We start from the raw sequence: 21,882 nt of genomic DNA, 5'->3' as shown, positions 1-21,882 counted from the left end.
GGTCCATCCATCAAATCCATCTCTCCAGTTTAGAGAAAAGGATGGCATGCTGGCAATGTCAAATGCTTTGCACAGGTACAGGTAGATGACATCAGTTACTCTTCCCTCAGGTACCAGCACTGTTACCCCTTTGTTCCCTTAACTTTTCTTTTGCAACTTGGGTGGCGTAGCTGCAGCACTTGCCAGTGAATGGTAGCACAATAGCCATTGAGTGTATCAGCCTTCCTCATAATCCTAGGCAATCAGTTCTCCAACTTCCTTCTTCCAGAGAAGTCTGACATTTTCCCATGTCTCCCTTTTATCTCCAACATGTTCCTTCACTGTCACTCTGAGTTTTTAAGATTTTCTAAGCCTTCTGATGTTTACATTCTTGTAGCAAACTTTCTCACACACTTTCTGTAAATAACTTGTTGTTTTGCATCCTTTTATGGAGGAGGAGAAATTCGACGGACTATTGGTTTGTCCAGTGTAATTGGAGAGGTGGAACTTTCAGCCTCCCATCCAGTGTTACTTTTGTAAAACTATAAATGTTGGAGTCAGAAAATAAACTTCCCTTTTTCTTCACCTTGAGAGCAGCGGTGTTTGCGCTTGTGTTGTTTCGTGTCCTATAGTGACACTTCACATTTTGTTTAGAGCCTGTGAAAGGACAGAAGGTGGGAAACTGATAGAGAGAGGCACTTAAACATATCACAAGGCACAGCTCTCACATGGAGTGGTATTACACAGTACATGACCATGCACAGAGACCGCCAGATCATCACCATTTACCTCCAGAAGCCTTTTCTTCCAGGAATATTTAATTAAACTGGAGCTTTCCGGGGCAAGCCTGTGCATGTGACAAATCTCTGGCACAATGTCACTACTGCCACCCAGGCCTCTGACTGCACAAGCCCCTCCTGAGGCAGTTGTGTGCCCAAAGGAGCAGCCACCCACCACACCAACTCCTCCAGAAGTAAGAAAATCTAATGAGACATTCGCTACCCACTCTCCTCAAGGAACAGGTAGTGTCAGTTTAGAAACTTTTTCAGAGGAAACAGCTTTAAAAATAAGAGGGTTTAAATCTCTGGAGAGGTACCATAGTGTTTCTAAGGGATGTGAAAGGAAAAGAAAATGAATCCTTGGGGATTTTTCTTCATTATCACCCCACCTGGAGAAGTGAGCACACAATGGGCAAAGGTCCACACATATTGATTTTAGAGCTGGGGAAGTGTGCAGCTAACAGCTTTTAAGTATCTCCATTTTCAGTTACTTCAACAAAATTACCAGTGAACAGTGTAAGAAAGTGAAAGTTTTTGTAGGAAATTGCGGGCTAAAAATGATCATTTAGGTCGCGAAATGTTTCCTTTCATTGAAAATGGAGGGCTTTCAAACGTAGGAGTTACTGCGGGCGTATTGCAGCATCGTCTCCACCAGACATTTCCCAAACCACAGCCTGTCCCTCTCTCAGAACCATAATATTACAGAGTTTTGCTGCTCGGAAGCTTTTAAAACCGAGGAGCGCTTGGTCGGGGCGTCCCGACTCCGGAGGCGGTGGCCGGGCTCCGAGGGAAGTGCGAGCACCACGCGGCTCTGAGGAACCAAAGCCAGACCGAACCAGCCCTACCCCAACCCTGGGTGCTCCCTGAGGGAGCAGAGCCTCGGGAGCAGAGCCTCGGGAACGTGGAGCCGGGCACAACGCCCTGAGGTGCCGCTGTCCCGCCTTGGGGCTGGCGGGGAGCGGGGGAAGGGGCGGGCGCTCCCTGGCTCCGTTGCCCGGCAGCGGCCGCGGTGCCGCGATGGAGGCGAGCGAGCGGCGGCGGCTGCGGCAGGAGGCGGCTGAGTATTACCGAGGGCTCCGGGTGCCGGAGCGGATGGAGGAAGTGCTGAACGCCCTGTTCCCGCTGCCCCCCCAGGATCTCTACGGGGAGCTGGTAGCGCGGGGCGGGGAAGCAGCAGGGCGGGAGCGGGACGGCCTCTCGGAGGGGCCGTGTGGGTGCCCGCCGTGCCCATGCCTTTGCCGTGCCCGTGCCTTTGCCGTGCCCGTGCTCCCTCACGGCCCTTGCCCTCAGCCAGGGCGTGCAGCGAGGAGCTCGGCGTCTCTGTGGTGGCAGTTCAGTGGTTTGTCCCCTGGCCCGGGCGAGCATTGCCATGGTTCTGTGTTTGTGGCCCCTGGCAGCCGGTGCTGTGCATGTCCGCAGCAGCCGGGGTTCTTGTCTCGACACAAAATAAAGTAGTCCACAGATGCACTAATGTTTGTCCCTAACAAAGCTGCTGCTCAGCAGGGATGGCTCCCGGGCCGGCGGTGACAAGAGGCTGGGTGCTGTTCACACTGCAGCTGCTCGTGAAGGGCAAATGGGCCCCCATGGAAGGGTCAAGAATCAGACCAAATTTATCTGTTCCCACTTGGCAAAATATTGTTGATGGTAGTCATAATGAAACTTCAATTAGTGGCGATACTGAAATCACCAATACTAGAATAGTGAGTAGCTCTTGAAAGAGAAAGATTTCTAGTATGGTCTTTGATGGGACAGTGGCTGTGGGATGGAAATATTCAATCCCATCTTACACTGTTTCCCATCTCCAGGTGTTTTGCCATCATCAGTGGAAGGGACTGGAACTGGTAACACCTTATCTTGCTTTGGTAGTTGGCATATTCCTCTTCTTCACAGCCTTAAGTGCTTCATGCTTTTCCCACTTGATAACCCATGGTTTGGTGCCTCTCCAATATTGGATTAAATAATGAAACTAGTAAGGAAGTACATAGTAAATATTACAGGTAAAAATGCAATCCTTTTTCTAAACCAACATTAGTGTTTATTAACTACGAACTCAGACACAAGTGTATTGAGTTATGATATTTCATCAGGCCCAATAAAGATCATGTTGGAAGAAGAATGAGGACTCTGCCTACCAGAAATCATGGTTTCCACTTTCTCACAGGGCTCAAAGCTTGCTGGAACATATAAATCATGGAATAATAGAATATGCTGGGTTGGAAGAGACCTGCAATGGATTTGTTTAGTGGTGGATTTGATTTTAAGGTATTTCATGGAATAAAAGCCTCTTTGCCTGGAAATAGACTTTTAATTGAGTTCTTTCTCTTTCATTTAAGGCTAACTACTTTTCTAAATTTTCAAAAGCTCCAGTAATATGCAAATTAGTTGGAAGAAAAGTTATTGATGGAGTTGGTGAGCCAACATTAGAAGTGGAAATATATTGTACAGTTAAAAACTATGAGAAGGTATGAGCTGTTTCTTCTTGTTTTATTTATTTTACTAGGACAGTATCTGAGAAAGTTACTATTCTTCTCACATCCCAATGTATGTTTTATTTTCCATCTTTATGACAAGACATAAATCCCAGTTGAGTGTTGTAACTTGGAGAAAAAGGTGTAATGAAAAGTTAGACAGTGACAGCAGCTATGAAAGCTTTATTTTTCAGGAATTAGACAATATTTTGTGAGTGGGACCTGATAGTGTATCTCTGTATGTTAGTTTTTTTTTCTGTCTTAATGATCATGTAGGTTTTCCTTACACATCTACTAACCTTATACATTCACTTTCATTTCACCTTTTCCTTTAATTTTCAGATCTTTGTATTTCTCTTTGTGTGACACTTTTAGAAAAACACAGTACAGCTGAAAAACAGTATGGATAGAGGCACTTCTTTTACATTGAGCTAATAGGTTGATGTGGGTGACAGTAAAGTCAAACATACCCATTTAGCACCTGCAGTGCAGAATTGATGGCTCATCTCTTCCCCAACCTGAAATATTCAAACTACATCTTTGCAGCTCTAGCTATTGTGGAGTAATTATTTCTACTTTCCCTCAGTTGAGCTCTGGTTCACTTAATTCTTGAATTACATGTAACCTCATAGATATTCACAGGATGTAAAGTTAATACTGTTAATGCAGGCAACTGTGGGAAATTTGTAAATTGTGTCTTCCTTTAAGTGAATTTTCCTAATATCATTTGTTGTTCATCAGTACAGAAAGATAGGTTTGAATTATCTAAGTAGGACAAAAGTAATTGATCATGAGGGATGGCATTAAGCATGAATGCTGATGAATCATGGTACAACAGGCTACCAACAGCTGCAATAAAAGGTGTCCTAATGACTGTGTGGTCCTTAAAATAACTCCATTCTATTCTGATAGCATAAGGCAGATCTGTCAAGAGGAGTTTTGCCTATGTAGTTATAATTTTAGGTCAAAAAGCTTGAGTAATGTCTGCAATTACCAAAGTCTAAAAAGAAGGTGCTGGATGAAAATAGACAAGTGGAGCAAATAGATTTGGAGATATGTACTTGTAGAGTTGGTAAGGAGATACCTCTTAGTCTTTCAAAGGACATTTCCAAGATAGAAATTAAACAGTGTTTTAACCCTTTTACATTGTTTTGGTGTTTTGGTTTTTTTTTTTTCCCAGAGGATTTGTTCCAGTGTAATGGCTACTCATTCTCAAATACCTGAAAATGCTTTACCTGAAATAATTGAAGCTGATGAGAGAGAAAGAAATGAGTCTGTTTATACTGCTGTGGAATGGGTCTGTGACTCACTGAACACAATCTTAAGGGACTTGGACCCTACTGACCAGTGTCAAGCTGATAAGATGCTTGGGTAGGTCTTGCATATTATGAAAATTATTGCATGTGAATATTTGAAATATTCACCATTAATTTATATTGCAATGAAAGACATGTAGAATATTCAATGTTTTCTACTTTTTAAAAAATATTTTTAGGATATAAGGTCTGTCTCAGACCCATTTCACTACATTATTGCCTGCTTTTCATAATTATGATATAAAAAGCATGCTGGTTTGGGTTGCAAGACTGAACACAGGCTGTAGCAAGCAGACCTAATTGCCTTTCATGTGCATTTGGGAAAACCTTGATAAAGGGAATAAGGACTCAGTTGGAAAATGAGTCAAAATAAGATTTTAATGCATTGTTTACACTACTTTATGTATCTCACATACTCAGTTTGCCTGAATTGGCTTTCTGTGACCCTTGGGTGAAGATTTCACTTCATGCATGTAATTGAAATTCATTTCACCTCACTGTCTTAACCTAGGCCAGGCTGATGGATGCCATGAAGTCATGACAGGATCTGTTCCTACCCATGCAAAGGAAATAAATCCTTCATGCTCAGTCTGCTCAGAGCTGACTTTCAAACCACAGTGATTGACAAAGCTTGTCCTAAGGTTTGCAATCCTTGTGGTCCTTTTTTGTTTAATCAATGCTACAGATGGCTACCAAAAAAGAATGATATAATAAATTTATGGACTTCTCCAGCTTCACACAAGGAATCTATGGCAGTAGCTCAAATAAAAGCACTTTTCCTCCTAGCATGTTCTTTACCCTGCATCACGTCTGTCTACATGTCACATGTCTAACAAAATTTTGACCCAGTCATTTTCATGCATCCTCCCTCAGTGAGTACTTTGCAGAGAAGGTAGAAGAAAGAAAGGAAATTGAAAGGCAAGAAAAAGAAATGAGAGAGGAAGAAGAATCAGCAAAAGTCACTACTTCCCCTGCTTCAGGCCATTCAGCCGCGACGCCTAAGCAAAAAAAGGGACGAAAATCAGGTTGTACTTTATTTAATTTTAACATTTTCTGCAATACAGATATTGAAAAAGGTCCTAAAAGACACCCTGTCTCATGTTCAGAGGGTTTGGTTACTCTCTCCTGACCTTTTTGATCACAGCAGTTTCTGCAGCAAAATGAGGGAGGGGAAAATACAGTTTCCTCATCATTCACATGCATTGGTTGAACAGTTTCTGCCTTTGTTTTACTGTTGGTTTAGACAGGAGGTTATTATTCTTCAGAGTGAGGAATAAGAATGGAGGAGGATGCAAATGAAGAATGAAAATGATAAGGAAAGAAAAGGAAATCACAGAACTGAGTAGTAAAAAGGAAATAGAATTAAGATAGAAGCTGAAAACAATTGAAAGAGGAAGGAAAGTTTCCTTCTAACACTGAGAAAAGGAGGAAATACAGAGAAAAGCAAAAGAGAAAGAGATAAGAGGGTGAAACATGAATGAAGGGTAGTATAGAGTAAAAGGAAGTAAGCAAACATCCTACTAAAAGAAAAAGGAAAAAAATTATGTGAGACTAGAAAAACAAGGTAAAAATACACAGCCAAAATGAAACAACCCAAAGAAAAAACCACCATGTGTTACCTCCATCTGTACATTAAACTCAGACAAAAAAGGGTTGTTGTCATTTGTTGGAAGGACAGAAAAATTTGGCAAATTATTATTTCTTATCAGTTTACTTGCAAGTATCATATACTGTCAGTAAAATACCTCCTACTTCATATGGGGAGGTATTTTACACTTCATATTGGATGTGTGCACAGCAAGTTCACCTTTCACCTGAGATTTAACTTCTGCAGTTGTCAGGTCCATCCAGATATCATCATGGTGTATTTGATATTTGAGTCAAGCTCCTGCTGATGCATCTATTCTGTGTTTTCACTAATTGTGGCATTGACTGTAATATTATTGTCAGACTCAGTGCATGACTATTTGGAGCCAATATCAAACAGTTCCCAATGCAGTGATTCTTGGGAATCATCACTTATTGCAGCTTCAGAAGGTGCTCCCTCTAAGTGTTCATATAAGCAGTGTAGGCAATAAATGTGGTAGTGGAAACTGCTTGTTTTAAAGCATTTTGGACAAAGTTATTGTATCTGAAAGGGAAATAAATTCTTATGAAAATTTAGTGTGTAATATGTTTTCTCTTTGGGAATTCCAATTGTAATAGGCCTGAATTTTTTCTCACAGTCATTACTAGATGAAATCAAGTACTCCCAATCAGGTTATAATGTAATCTGCAATTTTAATGCAAAATCTGAGCATTTAAGGAACACAATAGAGAAGATTGAAAACAATACTTTTGAAAGGAACCTGAAAAACAATATAATGTTATTGGATTCAAACACAGATAAATAAAAATACATATTTCAGTGGCTGAAAGATGAAAAGAAACAGACTTGAAATGCATTTGAAACCAGAGTGAGGACAGGTACTCTTCTTATTTGTAAGGTCATTCCATATAAAACAGCTGACAAAATTAAGTTTTTTAAAAAATAAAATTATTGTTTTTTAGTGCATTGAGTACACAGTGAATATTTACTCACATAACTCTGATCCACGAGCATATATTTAGCACCAAGAAAATGTTTAGCTACTCTTTCTCTGTGTTGCAGGAAAGAAGGTGTCAGAGGACACTCCCATCCCGCCTGCTGAGCCTGCTGAGCCAGTGCTGTGTGGCAGCTTGGCCATTGGGGGAGCATCACTTGCCATAGCCAAGGCTGGGGCCACCATCAGCCGTGTCCCTTTGTACTTGTACACTGCACTGCTGAAACACAAGGTACATGGGGCTCTGGTCATTTGCTTTATTTCCTCCCAGTTATCAGAATTATTGCAGCTGTGACAGTGTTATTCAATCTGCCTCATAGAATACGCCCTTAACACCATTGCCCGTGTTTGAATCCTGTACCATAACTCAAATATATAAGAAATTATTCTGATTTTTACATTTTTATTTTCACCTGGCACTCTCAATTACAGGAGACACCTAAAGAAATTACTTTACCACTCCCAATGGTTACTGTGTTGTACTGTGAAAAAAATTCACCCACAAAACTGAAATTAGTCAAAGAAGTTATGCTTATACCACCAGTTGAGTTATTACTCCATCAGGTACTGTTTCCTTTTTTTAATAAGTGTATTCTATAGAAATCATACTAACTACATATGTACATAAGTATATAGATCTTTTCACTATAGTCCTTACAAATTATAATTTTCATTTTTTCTTAGCTTAGAAGGCCAAAGTTTTAACAGATGTTAGTGCAGAATTCTAACACTAATAACATTAAATTAAGTAAAAAGATGATTTAAAAGAAGAACCATTAAGATTTAAGTTAAAAATGGATGTTTGTATAGAGGAGAAAATCAGTGCATTGAAGAAGATGTCAAGGAATTGTGTTACACAATAACAGATTTTGCATTAGTGGATTATAAATATTACCAGTTGTTTGATATAGAATACAAAACATCAAAACCCATAACAAATTCACAGGAAAGCAGGAAATATTTGGGAATAAGTTGCTTTAAAATGAAATTGTGACACTAGAAGGGAATACAAAGAGCAAGAAGGATGGGTGAGACAGATGGGATCAGCCCTCTCTCTTTTTGTTTAGCCATGTGTTGCATTAAAGAATGCATCTGCACAAGATGCCTCCATTAGGGCTGTGATTTCTGCTTTGTGTGCTGCTGACCTGAACAAATAGCTGAGCTCGATTCACTTTCTTTTTGCTTTTCCTTTGACTTTTCTGGATTGTCTCCCAGAGCAGGATGGCTCCCAGTGCCCGTGGCAGAGCAGGAAGGTGTTTGCTGCCCTGCAGAACTCGAAGCTGTTTGCCCTGTGTTGGTGCCAGCTGTGACTGACTTCTGCCCCCTTCAGTATTCCTGTGCTGGCACTGTTGGGGAAAATCTGAAATGTCCTTTACAAAGTTCACACTCAGCATTTACTAGCTCAGCTGAAAAGGAAAAAGAGCCTTGCGTTAAAAACAATGAATCCATTTAATTGGAGTGTTTTAAATCCACACAGTGATTTTTTTTATCCTGCTCCTTGGAAGTATTCTGAAGATAAATGCACTCAGTTCTTGTCAGAGTTTAGGAAGTCTCAGGCAGAGTCACAGTTGGGAGCAGGGATTATCACCTTCCCACTTTCAGATAGAAATGCACACCCAGATGTTTTTTACTTGTTAGATATCTGAAGGGCTGCTTTTGGGGAGGAGAATGCTTTCCTTGACATCCCATAATCAAATATTCCTGCTCATTCCACTGCTACTAACCCTTTATCGTTGGACATGGCTGCATTTTGTGGATGGAGACATTGTGTTAAGGAGTCTGTAATGGTCTGAACTTTTTTGAAGACTTTATATTAAAATTTGCATTTAGAATGAGTGTTGTCTCTCTTCTGATTTAAGCTGCTAAAATGAATTAATACAACTTTCTTTTGAAGATTACTGTTGTTTCATTTCAGGGCATAGAAATAGTTCTGGAAATTCAGAAAGAAATTACAAGAAAGATGGAGTCTCCAGGCAAAACGGTACAATAAAAAATGTGTTCTTACAGTGAGGTGTCCTTCATTTGATCTTTTACTACCCTTGTCCTTTCAAACATCCTCATGGAACACTTAGCCTGTTACAGGCCTGTGACACAGAATGGAGGATGTTTTTCTCTCACAGATGAATAAAACACTGCCCATTTGATGATACTAAATTAAAATTTAGAACAAGTCATTGTTCTAAGCATAAGGCTTTCTGTTTATCTGAAGAAATATACTGGGAGTGAGTGGTATCAGAGGGCATATAAAATATATATTCTGATCTTGCTACACCTCTCACACAGAACATATTTTATTCCAGGTACTACTACTGTAGCAGCAAATCAGACTCAGTGTGTGCATGTGCTTTTTGGAAAGCAATGTTGTGTTTCTCCAAGTAGAGAGTCTAGATTCTCATTTTTGATGGACTGGATGAGAAAGTCTTGAAAAACAAATGATGGTTGGACAGATGTCCACCTAGAAATAAATATTTTAAATTAGTAACCACTGCAAAATAAAACTATTAAACTATTGAATAAAGCTATTTCCTAATTGAAATATTTGGTCTCTTTTGACCAAAATTCTGTCAATTCCTTTCCTTTCCTTTCCTTTCCTTTCCTTTCCTTTCCTTTCCTTTCCTTTCCTTTCCTTTCCTTTCCTTTCCTTTCCTTTCCTTTCCTTTCCTTCCTTTCCTTTCCTTCCTTTCCTTTCCTTTCCTTTCCTTTCCTTCCTTTCCTTTCCTTCCTTTCCTTCCTTTTCCTTCCTTTCTTTCCTTTCCTTCTTTTTTCCTTTCTTCCTTTCCTTTCCTCTTCCTTTCTCCTTTCCTTCCCTCTTTCCTTTTCCTTCCTTTCCTTTCCTTTCCTTCCTTTCCTTTCCTTTCCTTTCCTCTTCCTTTTCCTTTCTCTTCCTTCTCTCTTTTTCCTTTTTCTTTCCTTTTTCTTTCCTTTCCTTTTCCTTTTCTTTCCTTTTTCTTTGTAGTTTTCCATGGAATTGATTTTATCTTCTTTCACTCCCAACAGCCTGCTTCACGAGCAGAGAGTAGGAGAGGAAGAGGGCACAAAGCTCAGGTAAGAAAAGAGATTTTCTCTCTAAGCCTTCAACGAGGTATTAACAGCAGCAGGGAACTTAAAATGTTCTTAAGAAAGGAAGCATTAATCTACATCACCATTTTGGAAAGGTCAAGGCAAGACTTCAGTATTCCAAATGCTCATATTTTACATAAAAATTTAAATTCTTCTGACTATACCTTCCTGAAAACAACAAAAAAATCATCATCATGAAGTGCTGGCCAATGTCTTTCTGGTGGGGAGTTTCCATATCAGTACCACAATATGGACAGCAATCATAAAGTAGAATATTTCTGTGAGATATACACAAGGAAACAATGCATTAGATTCTCTGAAAAAAATTCCTTTCATTTCAGTAGGAGAAAACTAAAGGAGACAGTGAAACTGAATTTAAAACTGATAAAGGCACCATGTTAGTTTGAACTTTTTTGTGAGGGAAAAAAAGGAGAAATTACAAACTAGGCAGTGAAGAAGAACTTATTTAGGTTAAGGGAGTGAAAACTAGACAGAGAAAAATGTTTTTATACAGATAAACAATGCTTTTAATACATGTAACAAGGCACAGCATATGGGCATCTTGAAAACCACATGAAATTGCAGATTTAACCTCCATCTGAAGTGCAGGAAAACTGAGGCATCTTTTGCTGTCTATTGCTTCATCTTTATAATCCAAAATTCCCCAGACTTTAAAGTTAAAAATCTATGTTTGGAAAACTACAGAAAAGCTGACAACAGAGGGAAATACATGAAATATTTGCTCAATACTTGCAAATGTGGCTGATGTCCAGCAATTCTGTCCCTGAAGCAGGCAAGTGTGTGCAGCTGGGCTGGAGGTATTTCCCTTCTATGAAATTTGTTCCTTCTAGAACTCTTGGAAGATTCTTGAGGTTTCTTGAGCACTCTCCAGAGTCAATATCAATGTTGTAGTTGAGGATTAATGAGTAAAAGCTTTTAAAAGTGGAGGATATGTTTTTTTGGGAAAAGGGTTGGTCCATAACACCAGAGCATTTATGGCAACCCAGTGGTTGTTAAGAGTGCCTTTAAGATAATTTTTTAAACCAGTGGTAGCCATGCAAGACTGAGATCTGCATGAGTAGAAATATTTCCAAGGACTGTTGCTCTCTACTCATTAGTACTTGATAATCCCTCTTTCCTAGAGAATTGTCCTTAAAGCCACTAAGGAGATTTGTGAGAACAAATCTATAATTTGATGACTAAATGCAGACTGAAATGACAATGAAAAAGAGCCCATAAATATGTATAATAACTATGTGTGTAAATAAAATGATTATTTTTGTTTTGCTTTCAGCCAGGACCCTTAAAAAGAATTTCACACTTAGGCTGCCTGATAACAGGATATGATAGTCTGGAACAACTGCTACTGCAAGTGCAAGCTGCTTGCAACAGTTTAGGTCTGGAGCTGGGAACAGACCTGTACTTAGCAATAAATTGTGCTGCTCATGAATTAATGGATTATGTAAGTTATTTTTCAATTTCAATTTTCTTGGGTTTTAAAATAAATGTAGCTTTGTTAACATTATTATTATGTTGCAGACTCACCTACAAGCTCCTAACTCCCTTTTTTTAAGATAGCAATCAAGCAAACAGAAAGAATTATCTCTGCATTTATGAATTCTGGCTGAATCTGCTTGTTTTTCCATTATATTAAGCCACATCTCTTGTTTGCTTCAAACTGTCCTAACATTTGCTTGTATTTTTACTATGGTATGTTTATATATACATTAGTGCCCATCTCATTGTGCATCAACATTAATGTTTTAATATCAGTTTTTTAATGTTTTTATTTGACAAAATCTGTTTATCTCCTGATAAAGTCTTACAGTTCTTGCCCCTCATTCCAAGATCAATCAGATTTTTTTCCAAGCAGAAAAAGAAACTTCCAATTCCTTTTAGTACCTTATAAGCTTTTTGTGTGTTCTGTAGTGCCAAAGCTTCCATTACCAATATCTTTTGTGAAAGCAAAAGATATCACCTGGCTGTGATATTTGTATCCTATAACAGAATGTGCAAAATCTTAGCCATGGAATTACCAGTAATTCTGTAACTTTCTGTTATTGAACTGTCAAAGCCACTAAAGCAGTGGATATCCTGGCACAGTTTTAGTGTGCCCTTAAAATTCCTCCCAGGCTGCAGTTTGTGCTTCCCAGAATGATGAGACTGGTTTTAAATGAGTCTATTTTATTTTTTTTTGAAAGGGGAAAGAAGCAGGGAAAGGCAGTATCTTGGTTTTGGGCACTGAGAGTGCACTCCTTGCCCCAGCAATATTTTCTTCATCAAAATGAGGAGAAAAAAAAATTGCCTCTTTTTTGTGGGGGGGAGAGAGAAAAATGAGATTTTCTTTTTCACACGAGATTCAATAAAAATGTCAAATATTGCTAATTTCATGCTGCAATTGTGTCAGACTGGCTGAAATGCTGAAATAGATCTCTCTTCCTTTGGCATGAGCCCGCTGGAAGCCACGGTGTCACTCGAGGCAGAGTTTTCTGTACCAATGTGCAGCCAGCTCAGGCACAGGGTGAGGCAGAGGAGTGGATGCCTCCTGACCGAAGCACAGCCAGCCCCTGCCTTCACAGGGATGGCTGCACTCTGCTGCTCAGGGTCCTCATTCCTCATCTTCCATGCTTTTTGCTTTCTAGGATAAAGGGAAATACGAAATACTCACCGGAACATTCAAAAGTCCTGATGAAATGGTTGCCATGTATGTGGAAATGATTAAGAATTTTCCTTTTATTACTGCATTAATAGATCCCTTAAGAAAAGAGGTAAGATACCACAGTGCAGCCCTTTAAAAACTGGTGGTACTGTTCAGTGCATATCACTAACCTTTTCTCATTTTTGCAAAAAATGTAAAATACAAAGCTTCTGATTTTCAAGTTTTTAAGCACAAAAATATTCCTGGAAAATGCATCTAACAATTTATTTGAATATATTTTATTAGCAATATCCAAATTTTTCAATACTTTTTACATAATTTCTGATGGAAAATCCTGACAGAATACAGTGAGTACACATACCTTAAAGAATTACAAGAATTTGCTTTTTTTAAATCTGATTCTACTTGCTAAACCACTGTTATTTTGATTACATTTTCATCTTTATGTACACTATTCAAATTATAAGGTGAAATTGTAAAATTTAAGTGTATTACAAAAAATTGATGTGTTATATTAAGGTGGAGAAGAAAAAATTTGAACATTGTTGTATATTCAGCCAAAAATTCACCAGAATGTTATTGCTGCAGTTTTTTGTGATGGATATTTATAACCAGGGTCCTTTCACTGGCAGCATTGCTCAGCAAAATTTTTCAGGTGGGAGTAAGACACCTCTGTTATCAAAGTTAGAGGAGTTAATTAATGTGGCCAATCAAGAACAACAATAAAGCACAATAATATTAAGCATGTTATCAAGCTGTAGATGGATAAAAGATTGTATAAATTTAAATATTCACATTTATACATGAGGTTAAATTTCCATGTGTTAAAAAAAGAATAAAAACTTAATTGCTGCAGAACCTGCAATTGTAGACTGAGATTCTGCAGTTGCCCAGCTTAATACAAAATTTGCTCTTGGTGTCAAATTTCACTTTATCTTCTTAAAAATAAATATAGGGAGTTCATTTTCATGAACAAAACACAAAGACTGTGATTGAAGGGAGAAGCAAAGTGATGTTGGCTCTGTGAATCTGCCCAGTGCCTGAATCAATAATTCTAAAACTGATGAACTGCCAAATCCATCTGATTTTGTCCTCAACTGGAACTTTAAAAGTTCATTTTTTGAATAACTGTGTTTGGGATTACCTCACTCTGGTTAGCCTTGCCTCCCTGTGTTGTTTCAGTCTGACTCCCTGAATTACCACGTTCCAAAACACCAGGTCACTCCCCACTCCTGCCAGGGCTGCAAACGTCCTGGAGAATTCTTATGAAGGAAAATCTGTGCAAGATGAGAATCAGCAGGAGAATTGCAGCACACAGTGCAGGGCAGATGGGAACAGAGTCCAGAGTTAAGGGAAATGCCTCTCCTCCTCCTCCTCCCAAATCTCCAAGGTTTACCCATGCCACATCTTTGCCCCTGATAATCAGATCCTTCAGGATTAGTTCTGGTACCAATTCAATAATTCATTGCCAGACACTAGACCACTTTGGTGTTAAAATTTAAAACATTTGTTCAAGTGTCAAAAACTTCATTTTCTCTTATGCACAGGCTTGAAATCCATGCAGGAATGGCATCTGATGTTGATTGCAAGTACATAAGTACAAAAAACTGATCCACAGACCAAGAATGGCAGAATTATGAAATAGAGATGTTTCTAATGTGAGAACTTTGCATTCTGGGGATACAAAGCAAGCAAATTAATTCGTAAATTTCTTCTTTCAAATTTCTTTACATATCCTTGTCCTTTATTTAGCCTGGACCATGTAGCATGTGGACAATGCATTAAAATAAAGAAACAAAGACCCTGAAAAATGGAGCTTTGCTAGAAAAGAGAGCATTGTATTCCTCTGTTCCCTATGGGTCCTGCCATTGAGTCTATGTCTCCTGTTCATTGTTTTATGTTCAAACAACTGTGACACTTGAGATATAACACAAAAATGAGTCATTTGAATAAAACAATAAAAAATTATTTTATGTTCCATCAAAATGAAATAAATTTCAGTAGGGAAATCAAAATAGCAGACCCCTACACTTAATTTAATTTAAATATTTTAACTATATTTTGTGCAAATAGTGTTGATTAATTTCAGATTAAAATGTATGTTTTCTAGCATAATCTTAAAACCCAAGGAAAATCCAAGTGGTATGTTTTTCTTAGGCAGACAGATTTAAAATACAGTATAAAATGTAGTATGTTTATATGAAGGGCATATTTAGGATTAAACCCAGATTATTATTTGATTTTTAGCGTTTCCATTCAGTTTAGTTTTTTAAACTGCAGTTGTTTGCTCAATTTGTTTGTGCAGGACAGGGACCAGTGGAGCAGCATCTGTCGTGCCCTTGGTTCCAAATGCTTCCTGATTGCTGAAGATGCTGCCACACAAATTTCCAAACTCAAAACTGACCAAAACATAAACATAGCAATGTGCAGTGGTGTTGTCCTGAAATACATTAACCAGACCACGGTGTCAGAGCTCATAGAACTGACTGCAATTCTGGATGGTGAGTAGAGGGGGGAAAGGCTGAAACCAAACCCTGCAAGCCACACCTGTAAATATGACGTGGTTTTATTTAATTATTCTAATTAATAAATTCTAATTTAGAAGGCACTTGTCAGAACAAACTGAAATTCGAGTTTTGATTCAAAAATCCCTGTCAAGGGTCTTAAAACAGCAGTAAAGGTTTCAGCTATTGCCAGTTAATACACTGTGAGTGTTTTGAACGTGGGTGCCCTTTGACACTGCAGCTAAGTGACATGCAGTTAGATATCAGAATTAAAGAAAATAAGAGAGATGTGGTCAATTCATCTAAATTTTGAATAATTTTAGCATTAATAATTTAAAAATTCAGATGTGTGCAAACTGTTTAAAAATGTATTTAGATTGATTATTGAAAACATATTATTGAGCCTTTGTGGTAAGTATTAAGAAACTGTGCAGCTTCACATGTAAGATTTCTCTTTGTATCAGATTTCCTTTATTAATTTTATACCTAAGGAATAGTGAACAAATTTAATATAGCTTACTTTTTTTCTTATTCCTTAAAAAACACCCAGAGTCACTGTATCAGAGTGAGTAAATAGCAACTAAAAGATTCCATTCAGTCAGGATGGTAAAGTCTTTTTGGAATAGAAGAAAAATAATTACTATAGTGAGGAACACATTTAAAATAAATAGCACAGCCTGTTCAGACAGATCAGTGAGAGGCAGAGACCAGGACAGGATGTTAAATGTTCCCTTATCCATCTGAAAATAAAACAGAATGTTAATGTAGCAAACAGCAAATATAGCAATGCAGTTTACATTTTTGTCAGGTGGGGTTTACTCCTGTTTAAGCTTGCATAGCCCAAGGGTTTAAAAAAAAAAAAAAAAAAAAAGAGAAGTCCAAACAATTTCTGTGTCAAATATATAAAATATACTCTAATGAAGGTGTTCCCTCCTGTTATATATAGGTCAAAGACATATTTCCATATTAGGAAGTCCAGATAGAGAATCTTCAGATGAGAGCCTCGTGGATCTGGTAAGTACTGAAAGCTGTTCAATTGCAGAATTGCAAAAATACTGCTTTTAACATGCACTATTTTTTAAGGAGAAAGCGTTTTTGTGCTTGAGAAAGAAACAACATTTTACAAAATGGGCTTTTTCTAGGGGGTTGGGTTTTTTTTTTTTTCCCACAGAGAATGGTTATTCTTTTGAGTGTAAAGAGAGCACACAGGAAATTTGCCAAAGCAGGGAGTATATTCAAAAGTGTGTATGATCCATTTGCTTGCATTAATTTATAAAAAAAACTGAGTTACTTACAACATTCCAGCGTAGTAACAACACTGTAAGCAAATATCCCTAACACTACTATATTTAATCTTTTGCACATAAAATTTCCCTTCACATGCCAGCTAAAATTACTGTTTGCATCGGGCAGATCTTTCACGGGGAGGTTTTATTTCCCCGTTTTTCTCAGCAGAGAGACGAGGGTGCTCAGTTAGACTGAGGATACGGTGTTTAATTTTTGGGAATGACTTCGCTTGGCCAAGTGAGGATTTTCTCGTTGCAGGCTGTGGGCCTGGGTGCCAGGTTCCTCAAGTTGGGAGGTCTGTCCCGCGGAGAAAGGGTGGCCAAATACAACCGGCTGCTGGCTATAGAGGAGGAACTGGCCGCGAATGGAGCGCTGCGTACGAGCTTCTTTCTTACTTTGTTTTCAGCCTGCCATGAATACGGGCACAAAGATTGGAGGGAGAATGATTGAAACCGCACCCCAGGAGGGAAGCGGAATCAAAAGGCTATAAATAAGGGCTGACAAAAAAAGCCTAGGATAGCACTTGCCACAATGTATATTGTTGTCCTAATGGATTATCTGTTTACTGAATGTTAAAATAGACCCCTTCTTGAGGAGTAGCCTACATTAAGCTTTTTTTCCCCCAGAATTAATTGGTTGGAGTCTTGAAGCCCACGGTGCAAAAAGGAACAAAACAAAAAACCGTGCATATAATGTGTCGAAAAGCTGCCAAAATGGAATTTTAGGCCAAATACCCCACCTCCCTCGAGGCCCGAAACATATATTGCTAACAAAACTTCACTTCACAACCCTCTTTTGTACGTTACATTTCCAGCAAAATGTGTTTGGAAAGCTACAATTGCGTGGGTAAGCCTCAAATAAAACCCAAGAAAACCCCAAGTTGACGATGCACATTCAGCCTTAGCCACTTGTATGCATCTGCCTGCCTGTTTCAGGACCTGCATCTTCTTTTTACACTGTACCAAGGCACTGTTAAATGCTTAGCAGTTCATTAGAGCCACTTCTCAACTTGCCCAGGTATCAATCAAGCCAGAATAAAGACATGCAGTCTAAAGGGGAGGCAGAGAGACAAGGAGAGGAAGAATGGAAGGAAAGGGTTTGCAGGAATTGTATTATGCCTAAGAAAAGGAAACACGAAGCAGAATTAAGTCATTTTACCCTCTTGTTTGTAATAATTTCCAGTGTTCTACACATAGGGTAGCAGCACTTGACGTGCACGCTATAGAACAAAGTTTTTAGTTGAAATTCTTTTTTTAATTGAAAATATGTTGAGCTTTCTGAAAACTCCCCCTTGCTCATAAATAAGCATTGTAAAAACAGAAACTTTTTTTTTTTTTTTGCTAATAGTTTCACAGAATGCACTTTTCAAAGATAAGATAGGTAATTACAGAACTATGAATTTTAGCTGCATCAGCAGTATTAATATATTGCCTCCTCAAATAGTGTAGGCCATGTAGACCATGGCCTGGTCCTGTACTCACAGTGTTCTTCCTTTCTAAGGAAGGACCAGACCTCTAAAGGTGTGTCCAGCCTTGTAAGCATCATGTGGCATTTCCAAAAGAACATCACAACAAACCCCATTACAGCAAACATGAGCTGCCTGTTTCTTTTTCTTCTATTTCAGGTAAACCAAAACTTGAATTTGTTGATTTTGCTGAAGAAAAGCCAGCAACAACTTCCTGATGTGCTTCCTGCCCCACAGAAGGTTTAGCTGCCTCCACAGCTCTCAGCCAGCCCTGCAGATTCACAGCCTGCCTGCTCAGCTCCCAGAGAACAGCACACTAACCTAGGCTGTCAACACTAACTTTGGGATAAATTTCTAAGAAAAAACATTTGCTAAGAAACTTATATATTAACTATTTCTAAATCCATTTAATTTTGAGCAGTTCAGGCAGATATCTCTAAAAGATTTCAAATACTGGCTTCTCTTTTCCCAGGGACCATTGCCTTCAGCTGAAACCAAATTAACTGAGCAGTGACTATAGTCACTGAAAACACCACAAAATTCTGTGCTGCATTTACAAATTGACAAAACAAATACCGCTGTGTTAAGTAACTAAATGTTTGTTTTGAGAAAATCAGAATCTCCCTCCATACAAAGAGCAAGCTGTTGACAAACAGTAAAAAAACCCCAAACACAAACAGAACACCACATTTTACAGAAAAACAAAGGCCTTGAGTGTTCTGCTGCTCCATCCTCCCCACCCCCTCAGTGCTGCTCTGAGATCCAGCCTGCAAAGAAGAATTTGCTCCACTTGCAGCCCTCAAGACAAGTGCAAACCCCAAATGCTGGGCACAGAGCTGGGACTGGCATCAGTAGGAAGCCTGCTCCAGTTGGCAGCAGTGAGTAACAAGTCAATTCCACAAGGTCTGGGAAACTTGTCAGGAGTCTTTTTAATAAGCAACAATGAAAAGTTAAAGAAATAATTTATGTTCTAGGTAACAAAACAGTTTAAGTAAAAGAAATGCTTCTTGAAAAACTTCTTGGTTTTGCATAATTTGAAAATCTGAACATATAATACAGCAGCAATAATTTGAGGAAAAAATACATATATGAAATTTTGCATTTTAAGTTCAGTGTAACAGACAACTAAGTAAAAAATTAACCAGAACCAACTGCCCCCAAGAAATGAAAATATCAGTGAGAGACAAATTCCTGCAAGTTTATGAACTGTATGTAATTCAGTCATTAGATCAAGTCCAAGATTTTCGTAGCAAACATGCAAAAACCACCAAAATAGATGTGAAACCACCACACTCATTACTATCATTTTATTTTTAGGAAAAGCACCAGACAGTTGCATGCAGAGCCAAACCAACAAACTCAGAACATTCATCCTTTCAATACTATCACTGTTTCAAATAATTAAATAAAAAAGAATCCAAGTGCATTCAAGTACGTGCCCACCCAATTTCAGTTACACCAATCTTTAGGTAAATCCCTGATTCCATTTGTTCATTATAAAAGAATGAGATACTGTGCTGAATTTAAAGAGACCACAATGGAATGTGAATTGGCAGTGGAGCAAATCAATGATGTTCCTATCTCACCCTTGCCATAGAAATAAGGGCTGAGGGAAACTGGGATTTGTGTTATCAAATACAGACACCTGAAGTGTCACCTAATAAAGAAATTAATGCCACCAGTGTGTGCCAGGTTCAAAGCAAGGGCTCATTTGTGAGCACTGTGAGCTTTCAGCTGGGAGTTCTCAGAATGCTGATGATTCCCAATAACTTGCAGTCCTAGAATGAATCCCAAATGCAGCCCATACCCACTGGAGCCTAAGGCAAGTTATTTTTGTGCAGCAGTAAAAACAGACTCCAGCTGCAGCAGTTCCAAAAGCTGCTGTGTAACATTGAAACAAAACTCAGGAACAAGTCTTTCTTTGCAAAGCTTTTAACCCAGCTGAGAGCACCAGTCCCAGCCCACACAGCCCTGAGTCTGGCTATCACTGCCAAAAATCCTGGTACCACAAAGAGATGCTGCACTGCCTCTGCATTTCAGTCTCTGTCCCCTGACAATCTGAGACAGAAGGGTTGTGCTTGTGCTTTTCATTTCCTGCCTGTGTGGGGACAGCAGGCAGGGGACCAACCAGATCTTGGTTTAAGTGGGTATCTTTAGAGCAATGTGTCTAAACACATTTTTATTAATAATCAGTAACACCCCCATACTGAAGCTGATGAGGGTGCAATCACTTCCAGGGTCTAACCCAAACCTGTCCAGCTCAAGAGGGATGCAAGGGGCTTCTGGCAAGCTTTGGAACAGACCTTCAACAAGGCATCTTCTCAATAAAAGAAGAGTTTAAAAAGCCTCTTCAAATCCATTTTTAAAGGTAACTGACACAATCTAAGAAATTAATAACCATACCTGCAAAATTAAAATGGGAAAGGGATTTTGAGTGACACACAGTTATTTAACACTTCAGTGCATGTAACAAAAGCTGCATACAAAAGACCATTTCAATCTGTATTATTTCTGTCTGGAGTACAGACCGTGGCCCCTAGTAACACACCTAAGCAATTCACATGTCCAGATAATGATTCCCAAAAGGTACAGCCTTGCAGAGTAACAATTAACAGCTAGAACTATCTGTTTCTTTCATTTTCCCAACGTTAGTTTCTTTATGCAGTGGCTTGCTTTTTTCCTCTTTCACTTTGTTCTGGTTCAGGGCATTTTCAGACACTTGATCCCCACTGGTGGACACAGGATCTAAAACTACCACGGATTCTGTCTCTTTTTCACTGCTAGAAGCTTTTCTTGTCAATTCTGTGTGACTAGTTGATCTAGAAGAAAAAGAATAAATATATAAATACAAATGACAGTTCACATATGCAGAAAAGCATAAAAACACAGAAAAGCATTTCTATTAGTAGCACATACAACCAAGACAGGTCTGCTAAGCTAATAAATAGATTTATGGATTTAACAGCTGTTATGTACAGATAGCAGTGCACAAAATGCAACAGTCACATTCCCTCTCCTGAATCATTTGTTAAGCCAGGCATGGAAGATGAAAAATGAACTCATAAGGCACTGAAAAATGGCTTCTGCACACCTCTATCCCAGAGCCACCTGCCTGGGGGCTGCACTGCATGACTGAGGCACAGAGTAACCAGGTGTTCCCTTGGCTGCTGCTGGTCTCACTGGGAGCAAGCACTGAGCATTTCTGGAGATTCACCTACTGGTCTGCTGAACTGTCAAGGGTGTTTGACCCACGCTCTGTGCTGCAGAAATGGGGTTACACCACCATTGTTTGCAGAGCAGGGATTCTTGGGGATAAAAAAGCCTCTGAGCAGGGAGGAAGGAAAGGTCAGAGACACCTGGGTTATTTGTCAAAGCTGGCATCAGCCTATAAACACTAAAAGCACTTGTGTGTATTCAGAAGCTTTGTACTGGTGTTGAAAACATGCAGGCAAATCCTTAGATTAGCTGGAATGCACCAGCAGAGAACATGGCAAACACTGGGAATGCTCAGCCTGAACAAGTGGCAGACTGGGGTGTTCCCACTGCCACCTTAACCTTGCTGGGTGGGCAGACAGAGAGCCTGAGAGCACAGGCTGTGCCTCCTGCACCCTGCACTCCAGAGCCTGAGCCCCTGAACCTGAGCTCCCAGAGTCTGAGCATTGCAGAGCCTCAGCCCCCAAAACCTGAGCATTGCAGAGCCTGAGCCCCTGAGCCTGAGCATTGCAGAGCCTGAGCCCCCAAAGCCTGAGCATTGCAGAGCCTGAGCATTGCAGAGCCTGAGCC

The 21,882-nt window shown here is 39.2% G+C and overlaps 2 protein-coding genes across 4 annotated transcripts in view; one reads left to right on the top strand and one right to left on the bottom strand.

Annotated features, from left to right (window-relative positions):
* Positions 1 to 1,775: 1,775 nt before the first annotated feature.
* ENO4 (enolase 4) lies at positions 1,776 to 18,906 on the top strand. Of its 2 annotated transcripts, XM_064716672.1 has the most exons (14): positions 1,776 to 1,910; positions 3,092 to 3,220; positions 4,407 to 4,597; positions 5,416 to 5,567; positions 7,193 to 7,356; positions 7,557 to 7,688; positions 9,040 to 9,105; positions 10,122 to 10,169; positions 11,479 to 11,646; positions 12,827 to 12,952; positions 15,149 to 15,344; positions 16,294 to 16,361; positions 16,893 to 17,010; positions 18,259 to 18,906. In XM_064716672.1, the coding sequence occupies exons 1-14, from the start codon at positions 1,776 to 1,778 to the stop codon at positions 18,315 to 18,317; spliced, it is 1,752 nt and encodes a 583-aa protein (XP_064572742.1). In that variant the 3' UTR covers positions 18,318 to 18,906. The 2 variants fall into 2 exon arrangements, with proteins under 2 accessions (XP_064572742.1, XP_064572743.1); XM_064716673.1 differs by lacking the exon at positions 16,893 to 17,010 and having other exon boundaries at positions 1,836 to 1,910.
* Positions 18,907 to 19,391: 485 nt separating this feature from the next.
* The window catches only part of SHTN1 (shootin 1), a 55,210-nt gene continuing 52,719 nt past the window's right edge, over positions 19,392 to 21,882 (bottom strand). For both annotated transcript variants that reach the window (XM_064716670.1, XM_064716671.1), the window contains exon 17: positions 19,392 to 20,918. In XM_064716670.1, coding sequence (XP_064572740.1) covers positions 20,708 to 20,918 — 211 coding nt within the window. In that variant the 3' untranslated portion in view covers positions 19,392 to 20,707. The remainder of the gene's footprint in view (positions 20,919 to 21,882) is intronic.

The sequence above is a fragment of the Zonotrichia leucophrys genome, chromosome 6 (genome assembly GCF_028769735.1).
Source record: "Zonotrichia leucophrys gambelii isolate GWCS_2022_RI chromosome 6, RI_Zleu_2.0, whole genome shotgun sequence".
NCBI lineage: Eukaryota > Metazoa > Chordata > Aves > Passeriformes > Passerellidae > Zonotrichia > Zonotrichia leucophrys.
Note: the sequence above shows the minus strand (reverse complement) of the source record. Positions and strands in the feature narration are given on the sequence as shown.